At 36.0% G+C, this 19,178-nt stretch overlaps 1 protein-coding gene across 2 annotated transcripts in view; it reads right to left on the reverse strand.

Annotated features, from left to right (window-relative positions):
* Nucleotides 1–19,178, reverse strand: part of SMARCAD1 (SNF2 related chromatin remodeling ATPase with DExD box 1) — an 86,709-nt gene that overhangs the window by 32,761 nt on the left and 34,770 nt on the right. For both annotated transcript variants that reach the window (XM_019741131.2, XM_019741130.2), the window contains exons 6-9: nucleotides 13,534–13,637; nucleotides 5,567–5,668; nucleotides 4,503–4,584; nucleotides 2,131–2,522 (exon numbers count right to left, since the gene is read on the reverse strand). In XM_019741131.2, coding sequence (XP_019596690.2) covers nucleotides 2,131–2,522; nucleotides 4,503–4,584; nucleotides 5,567–5,668; nucleotides 13,534–13,637 — 680 coding nt within the window. The remainder of the gene's footprint in view (nucleotides 1–2,130; nucleotides 2,523–4,502; nucleotides 4,585–5,566; nucleotides 5,669–13,533; nucleotides 13,638–19,178) is intronic.

Raw genomic sequence — 19,178 nt, forward strand, 5'->3', positions numbered from 1 at the left:
TCCAAATCCTCAAGACTAAATAAGCTTCAACAATAATGTTAAGAGTGTACTTAGTCATTCGCACACTGTTGTTAATATATACTGCTTTATAATTTTCATTAAAAACTGACAAAATTACTATTTCAAGTAGTTCTCACAGGAAATCCTAAAGGCAGCTATGAAAACAAAAGTAAATGGCTTTTTCTTGTTTCATTCTGAAGTTGTTTACAAGTATATTATCAAACCTCTCCGATTAATAGGGAAGTAGTAACTTATATCGCTTTTTACCAAAAATATATGACTTTTCCTTTGATAAGCTTAAAGTTTCAAGCTAACTAAAACTCAAAGCTTATGTACACTGACTTGATAATTTTAATTGTTCATACCACAAACCTCTTCATTTACCTACTTTGTTTTTCAGGACAGCAAAGCTCTGTAGTCCCTGAGCTCAAGTAGCAAGTTTACTTTTTAAATGTTACATAAAATAATATTCACATACATGGCTAGCAAAAAAATAGTCTTTGAGTTCAACTTTTAGAAAGGGAACAAGGTTTAACTAGGTAATGCATAATCTACAAATTCATGTTAAGACGAATTTAAACTATGCCAATTAATTAGTGGGGGAATATGCTTTCCACATGTTAAGTTGTTGAGTATTTTTAAAAGCATCTGGCACATATAACTCTGGTTTAATTTACTGTTACTATAAGATATTTGGGCAAGTAGTTACAGTGACTGAACACAGTAGTGCAGATAACTGCATTCCTTATTAATAAGAATCCCAACAAGCCTGAGCAATCTGACTCTGTAATATTAAACACAGGAGACCATTAAAGATTAAAAGAAAGAAGAAAAGGAAGAAAAGAAGAACAAGAAAGCCCTTCAGCAAATACTTTAACAAATAAATCACTCAGGCAAAGCTGAACAAGTTTTGAAAGGGCCTGCTTTGACAGATGTTCTCTGGAAAAGCAAAGGCCTCAGGCAAAACGAATGGCTTTATTTATTTATTTTTTAAGCTAGAAAATAGTAGTAATTTTGTTCTATATTTTTCAAATATTTTAATTTTTCAAAAAATGCTTTACAATCATTGTTTAGGGCCCTTCCATACCACAACTTTAAGACATTTACCAAGGGAACTTATGCTTATAGAGGTTTGTCACATCATAAAATTAATCACAAAAGCAACTTTACTCCAAGTTAGGAAATAAAACTTCCTAAAAATTTATAAAGCATCAAGAATCAGCTCATCTTCTAAAGCAGTGAAAAATAATCCACACTGCTTTCACAACAGGGCCTGTATACAATTCATGTTATAAAAGCCCACATTCTCACAAAAGTTGAAGCAAAATTTAAAAGACAGAATTCTTATATTTTTTTCTGAATAAGATTTGCTGTTGACATTTATAAAATTCAAAAGACAGGTAATTTTGTATAAAACTTGTTTATAGGAAATCAAATTCCACAAAAGGATCATGCAGAGTGTACTTACCAGTACTTATGCCTTCCCTTCACCTAACGCTCGAATTCTAGGCTTCCACACACTTTTCTATCTTTCCAATTAAAAACGCTGCAGCCTGCTACACTCCATAAAATGGCCGCGTTGTTTAACCAAGAAAAACATGTTAGAGATTGAGCTGTCATTTTTAAAAGAAAAAGAAAATAAACAAATTGCTTCTTTTGTAGTGAAGCATAAAACACTTAGGCTGGCATTTTGAATCATGGAGCTCCCCTGGACGTTGCTACTGATCTCAAGTAGTTGTAGTAAAATTTCTGCCACATTCTTGCTTTCTGCATGGTGTCTCAGCAGTAACAGATCAGAACAGGCTAGCAAACAACTCCTTCCTAAATGTAAGCTCTAATTTCTTCTTCTGCAGTGAAATGAACCAAGTGTCTATGCAAAAGAATGAGTGACAGTATGCCCAGCCAATCAGCTTGGGTTTTTTCAGGAAAATCACCCCTTAATTCATTCAAAATTAGGTCATATGACACTATTTGAAATACTATTGGCTTACAATGAAAGTAATGTTTGACTCTACACAGGATACGGCCACCCATCTATGCTTCCCTGGGCTGAAGACACCTTGACTATAAACGGTACTGTGAATTAAACACACACACACAGAGGGAAAAAAAAAAAGAATGTAGCCTTACCAGAGCTTCCCAACTATTAAAGGGCCGGAGTTCTGTTATCTTCTGAGCCTTTTTCTGAGAACACTGAGGAATCAAAGTAAGTTCAGCAACTGAAGCATCTTGAAGGAAGTGAAGAATTTTTCCTTTATAACCATCCTCCATCACTTCTTCACCACTACTATAGTCCTCATCTAGTGAACTACCGACATCAGAACCTGAATCATATTCAGAGTCTTCAATAACTCTCTTAGGATTAAATACATTTTTTTTACGCTTCTTGTTAAAACCATTTTGTGGCTTCATGGAACATTTCTGTTTCAGTTTTGTTTTAGTTACATTTTTAGGATAATTTTGACTTCTTGAAGAAACTTCTTTTCCATTTGGAAACTCACTTTGTGAAGCATATTGCATATCTGTGTACAAAGAAAGACAAAAATAACTAAATTACAAAGATATAAATTAAATATAAAAATGTATAAGACTTCAAATAAGATAAGAAAAATATTTAAACATGTATATTTTCCTTTTGAATATGAATTCAACCAAATTTGTTGTTAAATCTTGATATACTCTAAAGAGAAATACTGAAACAGAATTTGAAGTCATACAATTAAGTTGAAATAAGTAGTTTCCAAAACAAGTGATAACTTCTTTTTCAAGGTGGATTAAATATAAACCCCCATTTCTAACAAAGGTCCTGAAAATATAAATGGCAGGTACATATCCACAAGAAGTCCTGGCGATTACTTAGCCCCATCCCTATGGCCAACACTGAATGCTCACTCTAAATTAAAACCTTCCATATTAATTCATTTTCACCTCTCCATCTCCAAATAGTCTAAATTCATCATTACTTAAAGAATTATTTAAATATATTATTAAAGGCACCACTATTTTATCACTGATTAATGTATCACGTTCCATAGATTAAGGTGCCTTGACTGAAGGCAGCTATTTTATGTACCAGTAAGAAAAAATATACCAATTAATCTTTAACACAATACTTGATTATTTAGAATGTTTTTGTTTTACCAACTTGAAGAGCTTTCAGACTCACACACAGATTATCATACACCTTCCTTCTTGTGCATATACAAGAACTATAAGATAAACTGGATAAGGTATTCTTCAAACTTCTTCACATTCATAATCTCTCTTCTGAATCATTTATTACTGAGAATTGGTTATATTGGTGGCTTTCTTTTCTCCACACAATGTCATTTCTCTGCCATCAAAAGCATTTGTAGGGACAGACGGGTGGCTCAGTTGGTTAGAGCGCGAGCTCTGGGCAATGTGCTGCCGGTTGGATTCCCACATGGGCCAGTGAGCTGCGCCCACTGCAACTAGAATGAAGTCAATAAGCTGCCGCTAAGCTCATGGGTGTCCAGATGGCTCAGCTGGTTGGAGCGCAGGCTCGCAACCACAGGGTTGCCAGTTCGATTCCTCACCTCCCTCAATGGATGGTGGGCTGCGCCCCCTGCAACTAAGATTAAACACGGCACCTTGAGCTGAGCTGCAGCTGAGCTCCCAGATGGCTCAGTAGGTTGGAACGCATCCTCTCAACCACAAGGTTGCTGGTTCGACTCCCACAAGGGATGGTGGGCTGCGCCCCCTGCAACTAACAATGGCAACTGGACCTGGAGCTGAGCTGCACCCTCCACAACTAAGATTGAAAGGACAACCTGACTTTGAAAAGTTCTGGAAGTACACACTGTTCCCCAATAAAGTCCTGTTCCCCTTCCCCAATAAAATCTTTAAAAAAAGAAAAAAAAGCATTTGTAGTACAATGTTTCTTAAAAGAATGCATGAAAAAAACAACAAAAACCAAGAAAAACCTAAAACCAATTATACAGAACCAGTGCACTTGATTCTTGCTTAAGGATGTTACTAAACATGTGTGATTCAACTCGTCCCCGCTACTTCTCATATACATTCGGTTGCTAAAGTTAAGAGTGTTCCACTATGGGGTTAGGAACTTTGTTCCATGCCAGTGATTCCAATCTTGTACGTTTCTGATACTGGGGCTTTTGCTATTCACACAAGTGCAGGCTAGGGCATCTACACTGTAGTGATTATGACACCAACAATTGTTAAGATCCATCCTGAGAGCTATTAAAATGTAAAAAATATTTATTTTGTACTCAATAAAACATGGCAGTTTAAAAGTAGCCATAACTATCAAAAAAAATTATCCAAACAGAAAAAAGTATTTATTGTTTCATTTTTATAATGCCATCAAGAATATGCCAAAACATTTTGGAATTGGTCATTTAAAAAATGCTGACATTATTATTTCCAACATCTTTTGCAATCCCATTCTAATTATTAGATAATAGGTTTACTATTTTCTTATACACAAAATATAGAATAGGAAGTATGTATTTTCTAATTACCTTGGTCTTCAGCAAACACTTTTAAAGATTCTAAAGCTTCTGTGTACATCCACTCGTGTTCCTTGAGTACATCCCTTAGTTCCTAGAAATAAGTTATTGATCTCTGTTAAAAATCTAATATTAGAACTTGTAGAAAACATTGATCTCTTTTAAAAATAAACAAATCACCTGAAAACTTAATAGAATGCATCTGATTATTTCACACAGCAGTTTTTATGCTGCTTTACAAATGCTTTCTATGTGTAATTTCACCTCCACAGATATGCAAGTCTTCAAAGAGAAAAAAGCTTGACTTTTTTTACATTTCTACTTTCCCTATGAAGTACTCTGAACACTAGAGGACCAAATGTTTGCTCAATTAAATTTCAACACACAGCTAGGCTTTTACAAACTGCCAACTTCAAAACACGTCATTTCAACAATGTAAAGAACCAGGGTAGCAGCAAGATTTTACATTCAGCTCATCAGAATTAAGCAGATGTACTATCTATACATATACATGAATAAATCAAATGCAAGTATAAATGTATTCCAAATGTTAAACAAATAATGTGTTTCTTTATGCAATCATGTGTCTAAACAGCGGTCTTTTCAGCACTGGCATGGTTGGCATGGGTCTTTCCTGACTGCGAAAGTATTCTTACTATCTGCCAAATAGAACAAAGCTATGGAATATTAACACACTGAAAAGCAGTATTACATTTTAAAATTCTTCATGAGACATTTAAAGGAAAGAGAACAAAAAAGAAAGTTAAAACAACTGACCTGGGGTTATGGATGGCTTTGTAGATGATTTACATTTTATACATGAGTTCACATCTGTCAGTTACTACGGTTATGTTTGTTATGATTGTGGTTATAATGCTGATACTATACTTAGTAAATAAGGTAAATACACAATGAAAGAATTAACAGGCCCTATAAACATATTTTATAATATTAATACAGGAAAATATTAATTAGAAAAATGCAAAAATCATACAAAGCTTTTACATGGCTGATCTCACACTATTTGGAATACAAACATTTAGTACACACTGATTAAATTTCTGCATAGTACTCACCTGTTTATCAAAATTGGGAAATTCCTTTTGCAATTTCAATACAATACTTTCCTGTTTTTCCCAATTATTGCTAGATTCTGCAGACTCATTTGATTCCTCTCCCTAATGGGGAGGGGAAAAAAAAAGAGAACCAATTTCAGAGATTAATAACCATTGTCTTAAGACAGATTACCTTTTGTATTTTGACTTGATTTGGAAGTTATCACATTCAATCAGAAGAACACAAAAATGTTTTTCTGTTCATGCAAAAATTGACAAATTCATGTCTTTAAGGATGAAAAATACTGCTGGTTTAAGATTACTGGAAGACTCTGATTGCATATCCAATAACTCACAACTCACGACCATTCATACAGTGCTCAAAATGAGATAAATCTGCTAAAAAACTAGAATGTTCCTCATATTAACTCAAAATAATCAAGGTAGACTGAAGTCTCTCCGAGCTAATGGAGACAAAAAAAAATTCAAATACCTCATCTGTGCTCAGTTTCATACTCCCCTACAAATTTCAAATACTGAGAGAAAAAAGTTTACTTTTACTTCAGTCTTGATTCATAGAATGGCTGAAATATCAATTGTTCAGCCACAACATAAAAGTGACACAATGATAAAAAAATCTTGTGAAAGTAAACAACATATAAATTAAACTTAAACTAGAAATAACAGTGGCTATTCATGCACACAATCTCTTTTCTCTTTCTTTGTCACTTAACATTACTTGAAGAAACTGGTTAAAAATCCACATTTCAGCCCCCCCAAAAAAAGATTCCTTGCGTTCATGCCTAAGAAAAATCTTGCATTTCAGTCAATTAAAAAGCATTGATCGACTCTGCTTAGATCTGTACCACATGTTATACAAACAAAATAGAGAAAAATACAGTCTCATACTTTTTCTACCTCCTTTCTTACCCAACAACTGAATGCTGTATTTTCTTTCACTATCTAAGATAAAAATAAGTTGTGAGTGATACCTCTCTTACACACAGGAAAAAGATAATGTTCCATAAGACAGAAACAAATAAAATGCTATGGAAGTTTAGAGTAGGAAGAAGAAATCTCCATGTATATTTGTAATAGTAAGTGGCCATTTGGGCTGAAGCACAGAGACCATGGACGGGTAGGCTGTAAGGCTGAAAAATGAAACCAGAGCTAATAATATTGTATAAGGCCTGGAGTGCCAAATTGAAGTCATTATTTATTCAGAAAGCAATAGGGTTTTGAGCAGGGGAGTAACAAAACACTAATACTTGGAGAAAACACTTCAAAGTCCTCAAATATTCATACTGCCATATTTAAGTTTACCCGTGAAGACACTGAAACTAAAGAACAAGCCTTTTAGAAGTCACAGATGGATAATAACCCCAGCTATGGCAGGACTAGAAACTGAGGTGTCTAATAGGTAAATCCACAGAGACAGAGAACACAGTGGTGGTTGTCAGTGGCTGGGGAGGTGAGGAGAGAATGAGGAGAAACTGCTTAAGAGATATAGGATGCTATTATGGGACGATAAAAATGTTTTAGAACTAGATAGGAATGGTAGCTGCACAATACTGTGAACATACAAAATGCCACTGAAATGGTTAATTCTAAGCTATGTGAATTTCACCTCAATAAAAAAAAGTTAAAATATTTGGAAAACAGTAAATATCTTTTGGGAATCAAATATGTGATAGCACAAATTAAACATTCAGTAGACAGTGTTCCTATCATTTGCTGTTTGCTCTCAGCTCCCACACTTCTGCCAGCTCTGCTAATCTCTGAGACTGAAAATACTTCTGTGGCCCCGTGGTTACACCAGAGCTTTACAAATGCCAGGTGTTTGGAATTTGGGCCCAAATCTGTCTCTGTGGGCCCAGGGGTTACGAATCAGTCCTGCAGCTATTTTTCTGGTTCCAGAATGCAGAGTTGGAATAGACATAATTGGTATTGGCAGAAATCTCTATTAGGTCCTTAACTCAAGGAGTAGGGGCTGTTGTAGGAAACACCAAATCCAAGTCCTTAGGATTGCCCCTCTCAAGCAGCAGCAGCAATACCATCATTCCTGAAGGAAATGCAGAAACATGACACCACCATCCCATCCCAGTTTAACCTGCCTCCTTGGCCTAAACAAAAGCTGGATGGGTCTCAGAGAATTATTTTAGTTTAACATAAACAAACAGGTGATGACCCCAACTGCAGCTGTTATACAAGATGTAGTATTTTACTGGAACAGATCAATGGAACCATGCAGTTATCAATCCGATGGATGCTTTTTCTTCCCTGTCCCAATTAGAAAGGACAAGTAGAAGCAATTTGTTTTCACCTGGGCCAGATCAGTGATAGATACACCTTCACTGTCTTCAGGACTACGGTAACTCTTCTGCTCTCTCATAGTACAGTACCCAAGGACTGTGACAGTTCTGTACAGTCCACAGAATATCACTTTGTGCCTCTACGCTGATGATATCATGTTGACTTGACTTGATTAGCAGGAAGCAATAAATGTTTTTGATGGCCTTAGTAAGATACATACATGTCAAAGAGAGGGAAATCACCACCCTCAAATTCTGGGCCCACCACTTTCAAGATTTCTGTGGGGGTCCAATCTGGAGCAAGTTGTAAATACCACTAAAAAAAAACAAAAACCAAACAAAAAATACCATACACAAATGGTTGCACAATGCCTGACTCTTAAAAAAGAGACACAACACTTGGTTGGCCTCTTTGGATATTGGAGGTAAGGTTTACTTCATTATGGCGTGTTCTGCTCTGTTCATAAAGTAGCCCTTAAGGCTGTCAGTTATGAATGGGGCTCAGCAGTAGGTCCAGTGCAATACAAGGTTCCCTGCCACTTAGGCTTCATGACCAGCAAGCAGATGCAATGATTCTCAAAGACTCTGTGGCTAACACGGATGTTGTATAAAGCCTCTGGCAAGCCCCAATAGGAAAATCAGAGCACAGACCCACATGGTTTTGCAACAAGGTCAAGTCTGCTTCTGCTGATAACTACAACCTGTTCTGCTATAACTTGACATACGTACTTCCCAAAATTACTGTGCTGTGCAAAATCATGAAAAGAAAACTACAGTGTTGAAAACAATCCAGTTAGCGGTGCAACATTCGAAAACTTCATCAGTGACACATTAAAAAAAGGAACCTTAAAAAAGGGTAAGCACAATTTTACACACATTAAATGTTTAACACATGCATAAATACTACGATAAATGTGAACTGAAGTTTGCTTGGGGATTTAGCACTGGAAGGATTGCAGCCTGTGAGTTACTACTGTGAAGTGGTGGGAGCAGGATTATCTGAGAATGAACAGGAAGTTGTAACACCATCTATAGAAGGGCGTGGCTCATTATACTTGTGTTATCTCTGCTATACAGGCTGTAACTAAACATAAATTTAAAAATAAATCAATACATTTCTGCTGCTTTGCTAGCTTCCTCCTTTCACACTAAAGTTGTCTGTATGTTTCCAACTCAACTGGATGCCATGGAGGACTCTCCTACATTCGGCATTAAAGCTATTATCTTCAAACCAGTACCACTGCTTTCAATAACACTTAAAACACCTGGTAACTGGATATGTTACACTGCCATGGTGAAGGTTTCTGGTTTTTATGAACATCACCATCATCTTTTGCATCTATCTGGCCATAAGCAGCAACCTATTTCAAGTTGCGGTGAAATCAGGATGGAACCCAAGAAAGTCTTCAACACCTTCATTTTCTACCTCTTCAAATCCAACCTGTTTCCCTAAATCAAAATCAAAATCAAAATAGCTTGTTTTGAATTAAAAAAATTCTCTGAAGGATTAAATACTTCAAAATCATGAATCAAGACAATGAGAATTTTCCACCACACAGCATGTAACACTCTTGCATCACTCACTACAGGCTTCTACAATGGTAGCAATGGCCATTCTGATGTGAAATCTTCCAAAATTCCATAACCATATCTGCCTTCTCACCTTCAACAACAGTAATTAGCATCTTAAATGTTCACTTTAAATAGCAAGCCATGAACTGTTATCACTCTTTTATCAAGGAGCTGCATCAGAGAGGTAGTTTTTGGAGGCAAAAAGAAGGAAAAAGAAAAAAAAAGTTTTGGGTTGCGTTCAGCTTTTGTAGAGGGATGGGCTTGATGTATTATACGAATTTTAAAGGTTAAGTGTTTTCATTTTGGAATTTTGTTTTTGTAATACTGCTCCATAACAGGGAAGAATTAAGTAAAAATATTAATGCAGATTTGGGCAGTCCATCCAATTTTTCTATACCTGTAGTGAACTCCAGGGCTGATTTTAGCTATTTCTTTTAAAAGGCTCAGTTTGGTAAGTGATAAACTACTACGGACTTCAGCTCCAAGTCTGTACCAGGCACTGGGATGGAACATCACAGTAATACTACCTTTCAAAGCCTTAAATCCTACAGTGTTTACTGTCTTTCACATTTGGATCCTTTGAGGCATGTATTCACAACAGACACGTTTCAAAACTGAAAATTTAATTCAATGTATCACCATCTCCTCAGTTTACTTCTGTATCACCAATGGGAAATTATTTTTTGCAGCTTTCCCATCTGCAAGCATGGCTTTGTTTGCCAGTTGATGGCTGATGAATTTGTAGCAGTTTGAAAAGACCAAAGCTACCACTAAAAGGAGCTCCTCGTGAAGGATACAGTGATTTCCATTTCAGCTCTTTGTATAGAAAGATCCATGCGAAAAAGGTCGTTCCTGATTTTTTCACTCTTTGGTCTTTAATCCAAATGCTCAACCAACCACCTTTCACTTTCTCCTATTTCTTTATACCTGTTCTTAGTGACGTCACAGCATATGAAGATGGTCCACCTATATACTTCTATTTTGGGGACAACGCAGATTCCTTTATGCCCATTGCTCAGGGTATATATATATATATATATATATATATATATATATATATATATGTGTGTGTGTGTGTGTGTGTGTGTGTGTGTGTGTCACATGTTCTCATTTCTTCCCAAACATGTGTGTGTGTGTGTGTGTGTCACATGTTCTCATTTCTTCCCAAACATTTGCTTCAAGCTTCTCCTCAACCTTTAAACCTTCCTTTTGTATGCACTGCGTGGTATTTTTGAACCAGAATGCTTAGATATGTTTGGGATGCTAAGTGAGTGCTTTTTTCAAATAGTAAAGTTCACAGATGTGAAAGAACAGTAAAAGACAACTTTGTGGGATAACAAGTATGGTGAAATGAAGCAGCCAGTAGATGTTTTAAGGTACGTGCATTTTATGTATTCCTATGTGGTCCAGTTCAGCTGGGTGTAGTTTTCTGTATTCATCTAGTATTTGTCATGGACAAAAATTGCAGAGACAATGCAAAATTCAGGTTATACTCAAACTGTTCTCTAACATATTTACTCTAGTAAATACTCTCTAACATATTTACTGCATTGGAACAATACACATTTTTAAAACAGAGCGGACTGATCTCTTTTTGTGAAACAATTGTTGGCTTGATAGGGGGTCCTCATAGGAGCACAATGGTTGACCACGAGATATTAAGTGACCATCAGACTTGAGCTGTTATGTGTTCTGGGTATATGATCTACCAATTCTAAAACTGAGCATGAACAGCAGGAAATGAAAATGGTGTATTTTAGACTGGACTTGAGCTGGTTCAGAAGGTACAAATAAGTTACAAGTACAAATAATAAGGTACAAATAATTGTCAGATTCCCATAGTACCTACTTCTGCTTTGCTGCTGCCCCTCCTTCAACCAGCATCTATGGCACTTTGGGGAATTATTTAGGATCAGATAAAGGAGAAAATTGTGAACTTTGTTTTCAAAGAGTTTACATAACTGTTAGAAAAAGCTGAAAGTGAAGTGAGCAACTGCTATGATATAACCCCATTTAAGAGTGTAGCCCTGTGCACAACTTAGGGCAGTATATCTGTTGTTTAGAATGAGATGGCCAGAGGTACAGATCAATGATATAACATGGACACTAGCTAAGGAGAAGAACAAGAGTGGAAGATCAGTGACCAGAGTCTGGGGAAGAGGTGAATTGTTGAATTTCTCAGGTTTTCTGAGAACAGAATGCAAGGATTACAGTGTTCCACAGGAATGTTCAGCAAAGGGCATCTACCGTAGAGGAGATTTTTAATAATCAGGTGGGCAAGATCCATTCTGTGAACACGAATAAGATCATAGCCACTGGGATGCTTGCTCAATGGGTCTATATATATATACAAATGGTCACTGAAACAGGGATTGAGGCTATGCATGCAGATCAACACGATAAGACTTTCCAACACCAGGATTTTATCTGTCTATTGTTACTATTGAATATTCAACCTGCCAAGAGCAGAGGCCAATGAGTTCCCATGACAGCACCATTCCTTGGAAGATTCAGTCAGCTGTCTATGGGAAGTTGATTACTTTGGACCCCTTTCATCATGGAAGAGACTGTAATAGAAACTTGCTCTGAGCCTGAATTTACCTATCAGTTATGGGTTGATTTGTCCCTCCAAAATACATATGATGAATAATGCCCAGTACCTCAGAGTCATACTACCTTGACTATCAAGTAAAAATGAAGTCATTAGGGTGAGCCCTAGTCTAATGACTGGTGTCCTTATAAAAGGAGAAATTTGGAGAAAGACAGGGAGCAGGCAATGTGAAGATGAAGACAGAGATCTAAAAGCCAAGGAATGCTGAAGTTGCCAGCAAACTACCAGAATCTAGCAGAGAGAGGTGCAACAGCCCTCAGAAGGAACCAACCTTCTGACACCTTTATCTTGAACTTCTAGCCTCCAGAACTGTGAGATGTTTCTGTTGTTTAAGCCACCCAGGTAGCGGTACTTTGTTAGAGCAGCCCTAGGAAATTAATACATCATATATGGAAAGCCTGATTCACAGTCACAGTACACTGTGACACAGCCATGTCTGACCAGGTAGCTAATTTCACTGGAAGACGAGGGCATCAATAGATTCATGTCCAAGGAGCTCACTGATTTTACAATGCTCCTCAACACCTAGAAGCAACTGGTTTACACACAGTAGTATCACTTAGTGAAAGTCCAGAATGTGAACTTGTAGATAACACCCTGCTATGTTGTCCAACAAGATGTACTACAAGCACGGTAAATGCTTTGGATCAGCCATCAATATGATGCTATTTCTCCCACAGCCATTACACACAGGTCTGTAAACTAAAATGTGGGCCTACTCTCTTACACTACAGCTGTTCCTGATGCCTAAAAACCCACTCACAGGATTTTTACTTCCCTTCAGTATTCGTTCCCAAGGGAAGAACGCTTCCATGTAGGGACGTAACAATTGTCCCATTAAATTACAGGAGAGATTGCCACCTGGCTATTTTGGGCTTCTTACACCACTAAGTCATAGGCAAAGAAAGAGGTTACTTTGTTAGTTGTGGTGATTTATTTTCATTACCAAGAAGAAATTGTGTTGTCTGAATGCAAAGACAGGGAGATCTGTGACTGGTTTCACTGGGAGGCCTCTTAGTAGTTCTAGCCATAAAGTAAAAGTTAATGGAAAACTAGAGTAACCCAATAAAAGCATAACTACTATTATTTTTATATAACCAGTTAAGTAACAAAGGAGTCATCCAGAGGAGTTATAAGTAGTTGCCACTGGGGAAGAGGAAATGGTGCTGCTGGTGATAACAGCTGTTTTTCCTAAGTGTTGTATAACCATATGTATATGTAATTTTCATGAAATAAAATATAATTTTAAAGTATATTTATATATCACTAGAATATTTTGAAAATTAATTTTGTAACTCAGATAAGCAATTAATACTGGATATATTAAAAACAAAAACAGTCACAAATGAAATGCAGACAGATTTTCTGACTTGGTTGTGAGAGAGAAGAAAGAAGATTCATTTAGGGTGAATTTTCAGGTCTGATATCCACACACTCAACAAATTCTGTGCTTACGTAGCTAATTTTAATACTGCAATTCAAATATAACTTACATGATCCAGTCTTTTCTTTTTCATGGATTGATCATCATTAAATTCATCTTCTTCATATGGCTCTGAAGAAGAAGATAATTTTCTTTTTCTGGGTCCACCACCTTCTAAAATAGAGCACAAAGTTTGCACAGGTTGTGTAAGAATCATTAATGCAAAGCAAGAGCAAAAGTGTTATTATAATGACTACATATGCATAGTTCTCTTGACATAAAGCTCAATGTTATTTCTTCATGTCATGTGTACTCAATAAACGTCAACAGAATTGAAGGAAAAGTGAACAGAGATTTTTTAGTCTTTCAAAAGCAGTAATCACTAGAATAGTGTATTTGTCAACAACCACATTGAATGCTAAAAATGTACAACACTAAATTGATGAGTAATTTTTCATAGCAATATTGAAAAGAAAGGGCTCTCCCCAGTGACTGAGTGTTCAGTGGTGAAAAAGGGGTGAGTCCCACCAGTGTGGCTTATCTAAATAGCATCACTGACACCAGTAATTGTTTACTGTACCAGGCTTTAAAGGGGGGTTTTATAAACTGTGGTTTCATTTCCTGTCCAAAACAAACCTACAAAGTAGGTAATATTCTCATTTAACAAATGAGGAGAAACTGAAATATAGATAGCTCAAGCAATTAATGCTTTTAAACTTATGAGTATAACATACGAATCTACAGTAATAGAAAATTTGCATATTCTGCTAAGACTGAAAGAAAACAACTCAATCTATATGATTTTAAGAAGCTATAATACATATTTATACTTTGTATACATTTATCTATTTCTTAAATACTTCTACTTTCAGAGAGCAAAGTCCTTAGACATATCCTTGCGCTAATAGGAAAGTGTCTGCTAAAGCTTACGCAAGTTTCAGATTTCAGTATTAATTATATCAGTACACTATGCAGTTAGAAATAACTTATAGAAATACTATATTCAAAATAAAAACAAACATGACAGCTTTTAAGTTGTAAGCCTGAAATTTTCATAATATGGTTATAACACAGTAACTGAATGCCATTGGCCTTTTAAAGTATAGTAATTACATGTCAGTATGAACGATTGTTATTTTTTCTCTCAATTTACTTCACAGTAAATGTGCACTATGCATCTACTTTAAAAGGTGGAAAATATAACCACCACCCTATCATTACCCATATATTTGCTGGGGTTAAGTGAGCACTATTAGTAATACACTAAGTCTGAAAAAAACCTTCAAACTAGATAATTTATTCCATGTCACCTAGACATGTATTTTTCCTAAAAGAGCAAGAGCTTTGTTTTGTCAAAGAATTCTTCAGCCTTAAATATGTGTCTATACATTTTTTTTTTTTTTGGTTAACATTAGGACATCAAATCTTACATATATATAAAATGGCTAAAGGCAAAAATTTGCAATTATATGTGGGAGAAAATGCAAAACTAACATTTTAGTACAAAAGGCTACAAACAGCACACAATGCTTAGTTATCTATCTCTAAACCTATTCCATTTATAATTATTAATTAAAACTTTTCTACACTAAATATCACTTCCAAATTCTGTGTTTTATAAATTATCATCTTTTATTGAGAACACCCATCATCAATTCAAAGGGGAAAAAAAATATTACCACATACGCCAGATAAAGGTAAATTCCACGTAAATTCAACATTTGAAAATAAAAGCTGAAACATGAAACTGCAAAAAGAAAATATGGACCGAGAACACAAATAGGCAGTTTAACAGAAACAAAAAATAAGATGTTCAACTAATAATTCAAGACAGGTGAAAAAAAATAACAATAAAATACATTTTTCATCCTAAGATTAAAAATAGTAAATTGACTGTGTGTAAATAAGTACTTTTGAACACTATGAATTGCAATAGGCTCTCTGGATAACACATCTCAGAATTTTAGATGTGTATATCTCTTAATGCAACAATTCCTTCTCTAGGAATTTATTCCACAGAATGGATAGAAATGTTTGCTTAGGCATACATACAAAAATGTAACCAAAACGTCTACATGCCCAAGCTATTATACAAATTAGGATACACACATAAATACCACTGTATAAAAGAGGCAGACTTTTCAAATATATGGTGATGGAAGGAGAACTGACTCTGGGTGGTGAACACACAATGGGATTTATAGATGATGTAATACAGAATTGTACACCTGAAATCTACGTAATTTTACTAACAATTGTCACCCCAATAAATTAAAAAAAAAAAAAAAGAGGCAGACTTTTATAATAAGATGGGAAGATGTCTAATAAATGGAAAAGTTACCATACAGCAGATATAATAGGTTCATACGCATATAAAAATTTTTTGCCTATTCTTACACATACAGAGAAATGGAAAAAAAAGCTAGAGACTACTGACAACATCAATAAATTCACATTTTTACATTTTAAAACAGGGTAAAAACTTTGGATGTTACTTTTTTATAACTTAGTATTCATAAATAAAAACTTCCAGATAGCAATACATAAAAGCTACCCTTTGTTTAATATGCAAGATGATACTGTCTATAAAAGATTAATTTGTGGTTAAAACCAATGTCAAACATCATGATTTGTGGAACTGTCCAAGATCTCTTACAGGTACTTAGAAAGGTCTGTTATTGAAAATTGTCCTAATATATATCCAAAATAGTTTCCCGTCCTAATGATATTGTATCTTACTGTTGTGAGACAAAACCACCATTCTATATATTACTTCAAAAGTGGACAGTACTAAAGATGAAGATGACTGCTATGATTGTCCAGTCCATTCCAAGATGAAGCATGGACATTTACTTAAAAAACAAGAAAACCCTGATTTCTTCTTTCCTTGTAACTTGCCACTTGACAACATTTTTTTTTTTAAAAAAAGAATATCAAAGTATAGTACAGAATGAGAAGAAAAAAACTCAAGTGAAGTTCAAATTTAATGAGAACTCTAAACTCCATGAGAGCAGGGGTTTTGCCTATCTTGTTTCTTTGTGCCTCCTCAGTACCTAAAATAGCATCTGGCACCTGGTAGTAAGTGCACAATAAACATTTTTCCAGTTAATAAGTTGAATGACATAAATTATTCCAGAGAAAAAAGATTAGACACTACTGTGGGATAAAGTTATTCTACAAATATTTCAATGGAAAGATTATGGAATATTCAGATATTATGAGAACAAGAAAGATTATGTAAAATTTCCCAAACTGTTTTACAATTCAAAAGATGTTTAGTAAAACTAGTATTTTTAGGAACTTTTACAGTTAGTGCTAGACTACACTAATTAGGAAGACAGTCAACCTTTTCCTATACCATTTTCTGTCATTAGATGGCCTTAAGAACAAGTGACTGCTACCATTTACTACGTACTTACTATGTGCCACATGTTATAGTAAGAGATTTACAATGACTTTATTACTGCTTTTCAACAACTTATGAGTTCAGTCCTATTATTATACTATATTAGTGCTAAGGAAACAGAGGCACATAAGAGTAGGCAACAATGCCCAAAGCCACACAGCTAGTAGCATTCTGTGTAGGCAGCACCCACACAACAAAATACCATTCCCTTGCTCAAATTAGAGCAAATTAAAGATTTGAAATATTTCATATGGACGAAATAATACCAACTTTGGAATCCACGCCAATACAATATACTTTGTGGAGGCAAAAAATGAGGTAGATAATTTTTAGAGGGATCACAGGTCCATGGGAGAACATTATATATTTTCTATTTTGGTATATTTTTAAGTTTCAAAACAATTTTAAAAGCTGAAAAAATCCACTTAGAGAAATGGGCATTTATTCACACACGACTGATGAAAGAATTGGCACAAGCTTTAAAAATGTAACATGGAAGTATAAATACATGTAAAATTATAAATGTGCCTACCCCATGATTCAACATCCTGGTTTAAAATTTAGGGTAAAGATATACTGATATAAACATTTACTTCTAAGGCTATTTACTTTAGTACTAAAATAACAAAATAATGGAAACATAAATGCTAGCTAATAGAGAAATAGTTAATAAACTAATCCTCTCGTCTGTTCAGAAGAATATTATGGAGCCATTTTTTTTTAATTAGATAAATCTCTTGTACTGATGAGTTATCCATGATAAATCATCAAATCATTTTTTAAAATGCAAATCAGGAATGGTATCTGCATCATGGAAGAGAAAAACCTCTTGATCTCTCTCCCCTTAAAGTTATAAGTTGGACAACAATGTGACAGATGTGCACATTCAGACATTGGAAGGTGGGCATATGGGGCGAGTGGGGGAGAGGAGGCAGGGGAAAGGCAGGGAGGACAGAGATGGGAGCCACAGATGCAGTCCAGTGTTGGCTACAGCCCCAAGGAAAGCAGTAACTGTGGAGGGTCGGGTTGCAACCCTGCAGTCGCAGACCGAAGGGGCGGAGGCAGCATTCTAGCCTGTGTGGCTGGTACACACTGACTCTGAGCCCAGGAACGAGGGGAGAAACAGTAGAGGGTGGTGGCACCTGGTGTGAAACAGCCAGCATCACCAGGGGGAAAAAAAAACAGTGATACAGACATGCCAATACGTTCCCTCCTTCCCCTCCTCACCCTCCTGTAGCCCACTCAGCTCCAGCAGGCATGGCAGCAAAGGAAGCAGGTACCACGTTTCCCAGAAAATAAGACCTAACTGGAAAATAAGCCCGCGCATGATTTTTTAGGATCATCCCCTAAATATAAGCACTAATGTGTCATTTGGAGCAAAAATTAATATAAGACCTGGTCTTGCTTTTGGGAAAACATGGTAGTGAAGGGGCAGAAGCAACATTCCAGCCAGTGTAGCCCATACTCATTGTGGCTAAATCCAGTGGAAAAAACAAACCCAAAGATGCACAAACCAGTCCCCCACAACCCTACCCACCCCCACCCACCCCTCCCTTACCAGTCACGGAGAACCCTGGTAGACGCAGCTGGGATACTTCAGATAATGAGACGAGGCTGGTGCCTTCTGGTTACAGTTAAGCAGTACTGGGAATTCAAGGCTGCCTGCCACACATCACCACCACATAAGAGGTGCCCCGAAACCAAAGGGATTGACCCAGTCATGAAGGGGATGCCACCTCGTTGGGGAATATGGGGCATTTTCCACAGGCAAAGGGACACTGGCCCACAGTGATCCCAGAACTCCCAGTAGTGCAGGTAAAACAAAAACTTGCGCTATAAGGCCATCTACTGGAAAACAAAGAAAGACCTCTAATTATCAACCTGCAAAATGGTTAAAAGCAACAAGTACTTAAAAAATATTTCAATGCCTCAAATGCCCAGGCAGAGAAATAATCCATCAAATACCATGAACAACCAAGGTTAACAAGGTAGTTCAGAAAGAAAATTAAAAATCTCCAGAAAATAAACTCAAAGATATGGAAGACTGTGATTTAAATGACAGAGAATTCAAGATTGTAGTTCTGAAAAACTCAATGAGATACAGGAAAACTCAGAACAGCAGTTCAATGAGCTCAGGAATAAAAATCAATACACAAAAGAAGCACCTTACCAAAAATACTGAAACTATAAAAAAGGACCCAACAGCAAGTCTGGAGCTGAAGAACTCAATTAATGAGCTGAAAAATAAATTAAAGAGCTTAGGAAATACAGCAGAATGAATGGAAGAGAGAATTTATGATCTTGAAGAC

Source organism: Rhinolophus sinicus, linkage group LG02 (assembly GCF_036562045.2).
Source record: "Rhinolophus sinicus isolate RSC01 linkage group LG02, ASM3656204v1, whole genome shotgun sequence".
Classification (NCBI taxonomy): Eukaryota; Metazoa; Chordata; class Mammalia; order Chiroptera; family Rhinolophidae; genus Rhinolophus; species Rhinolophus sinicus.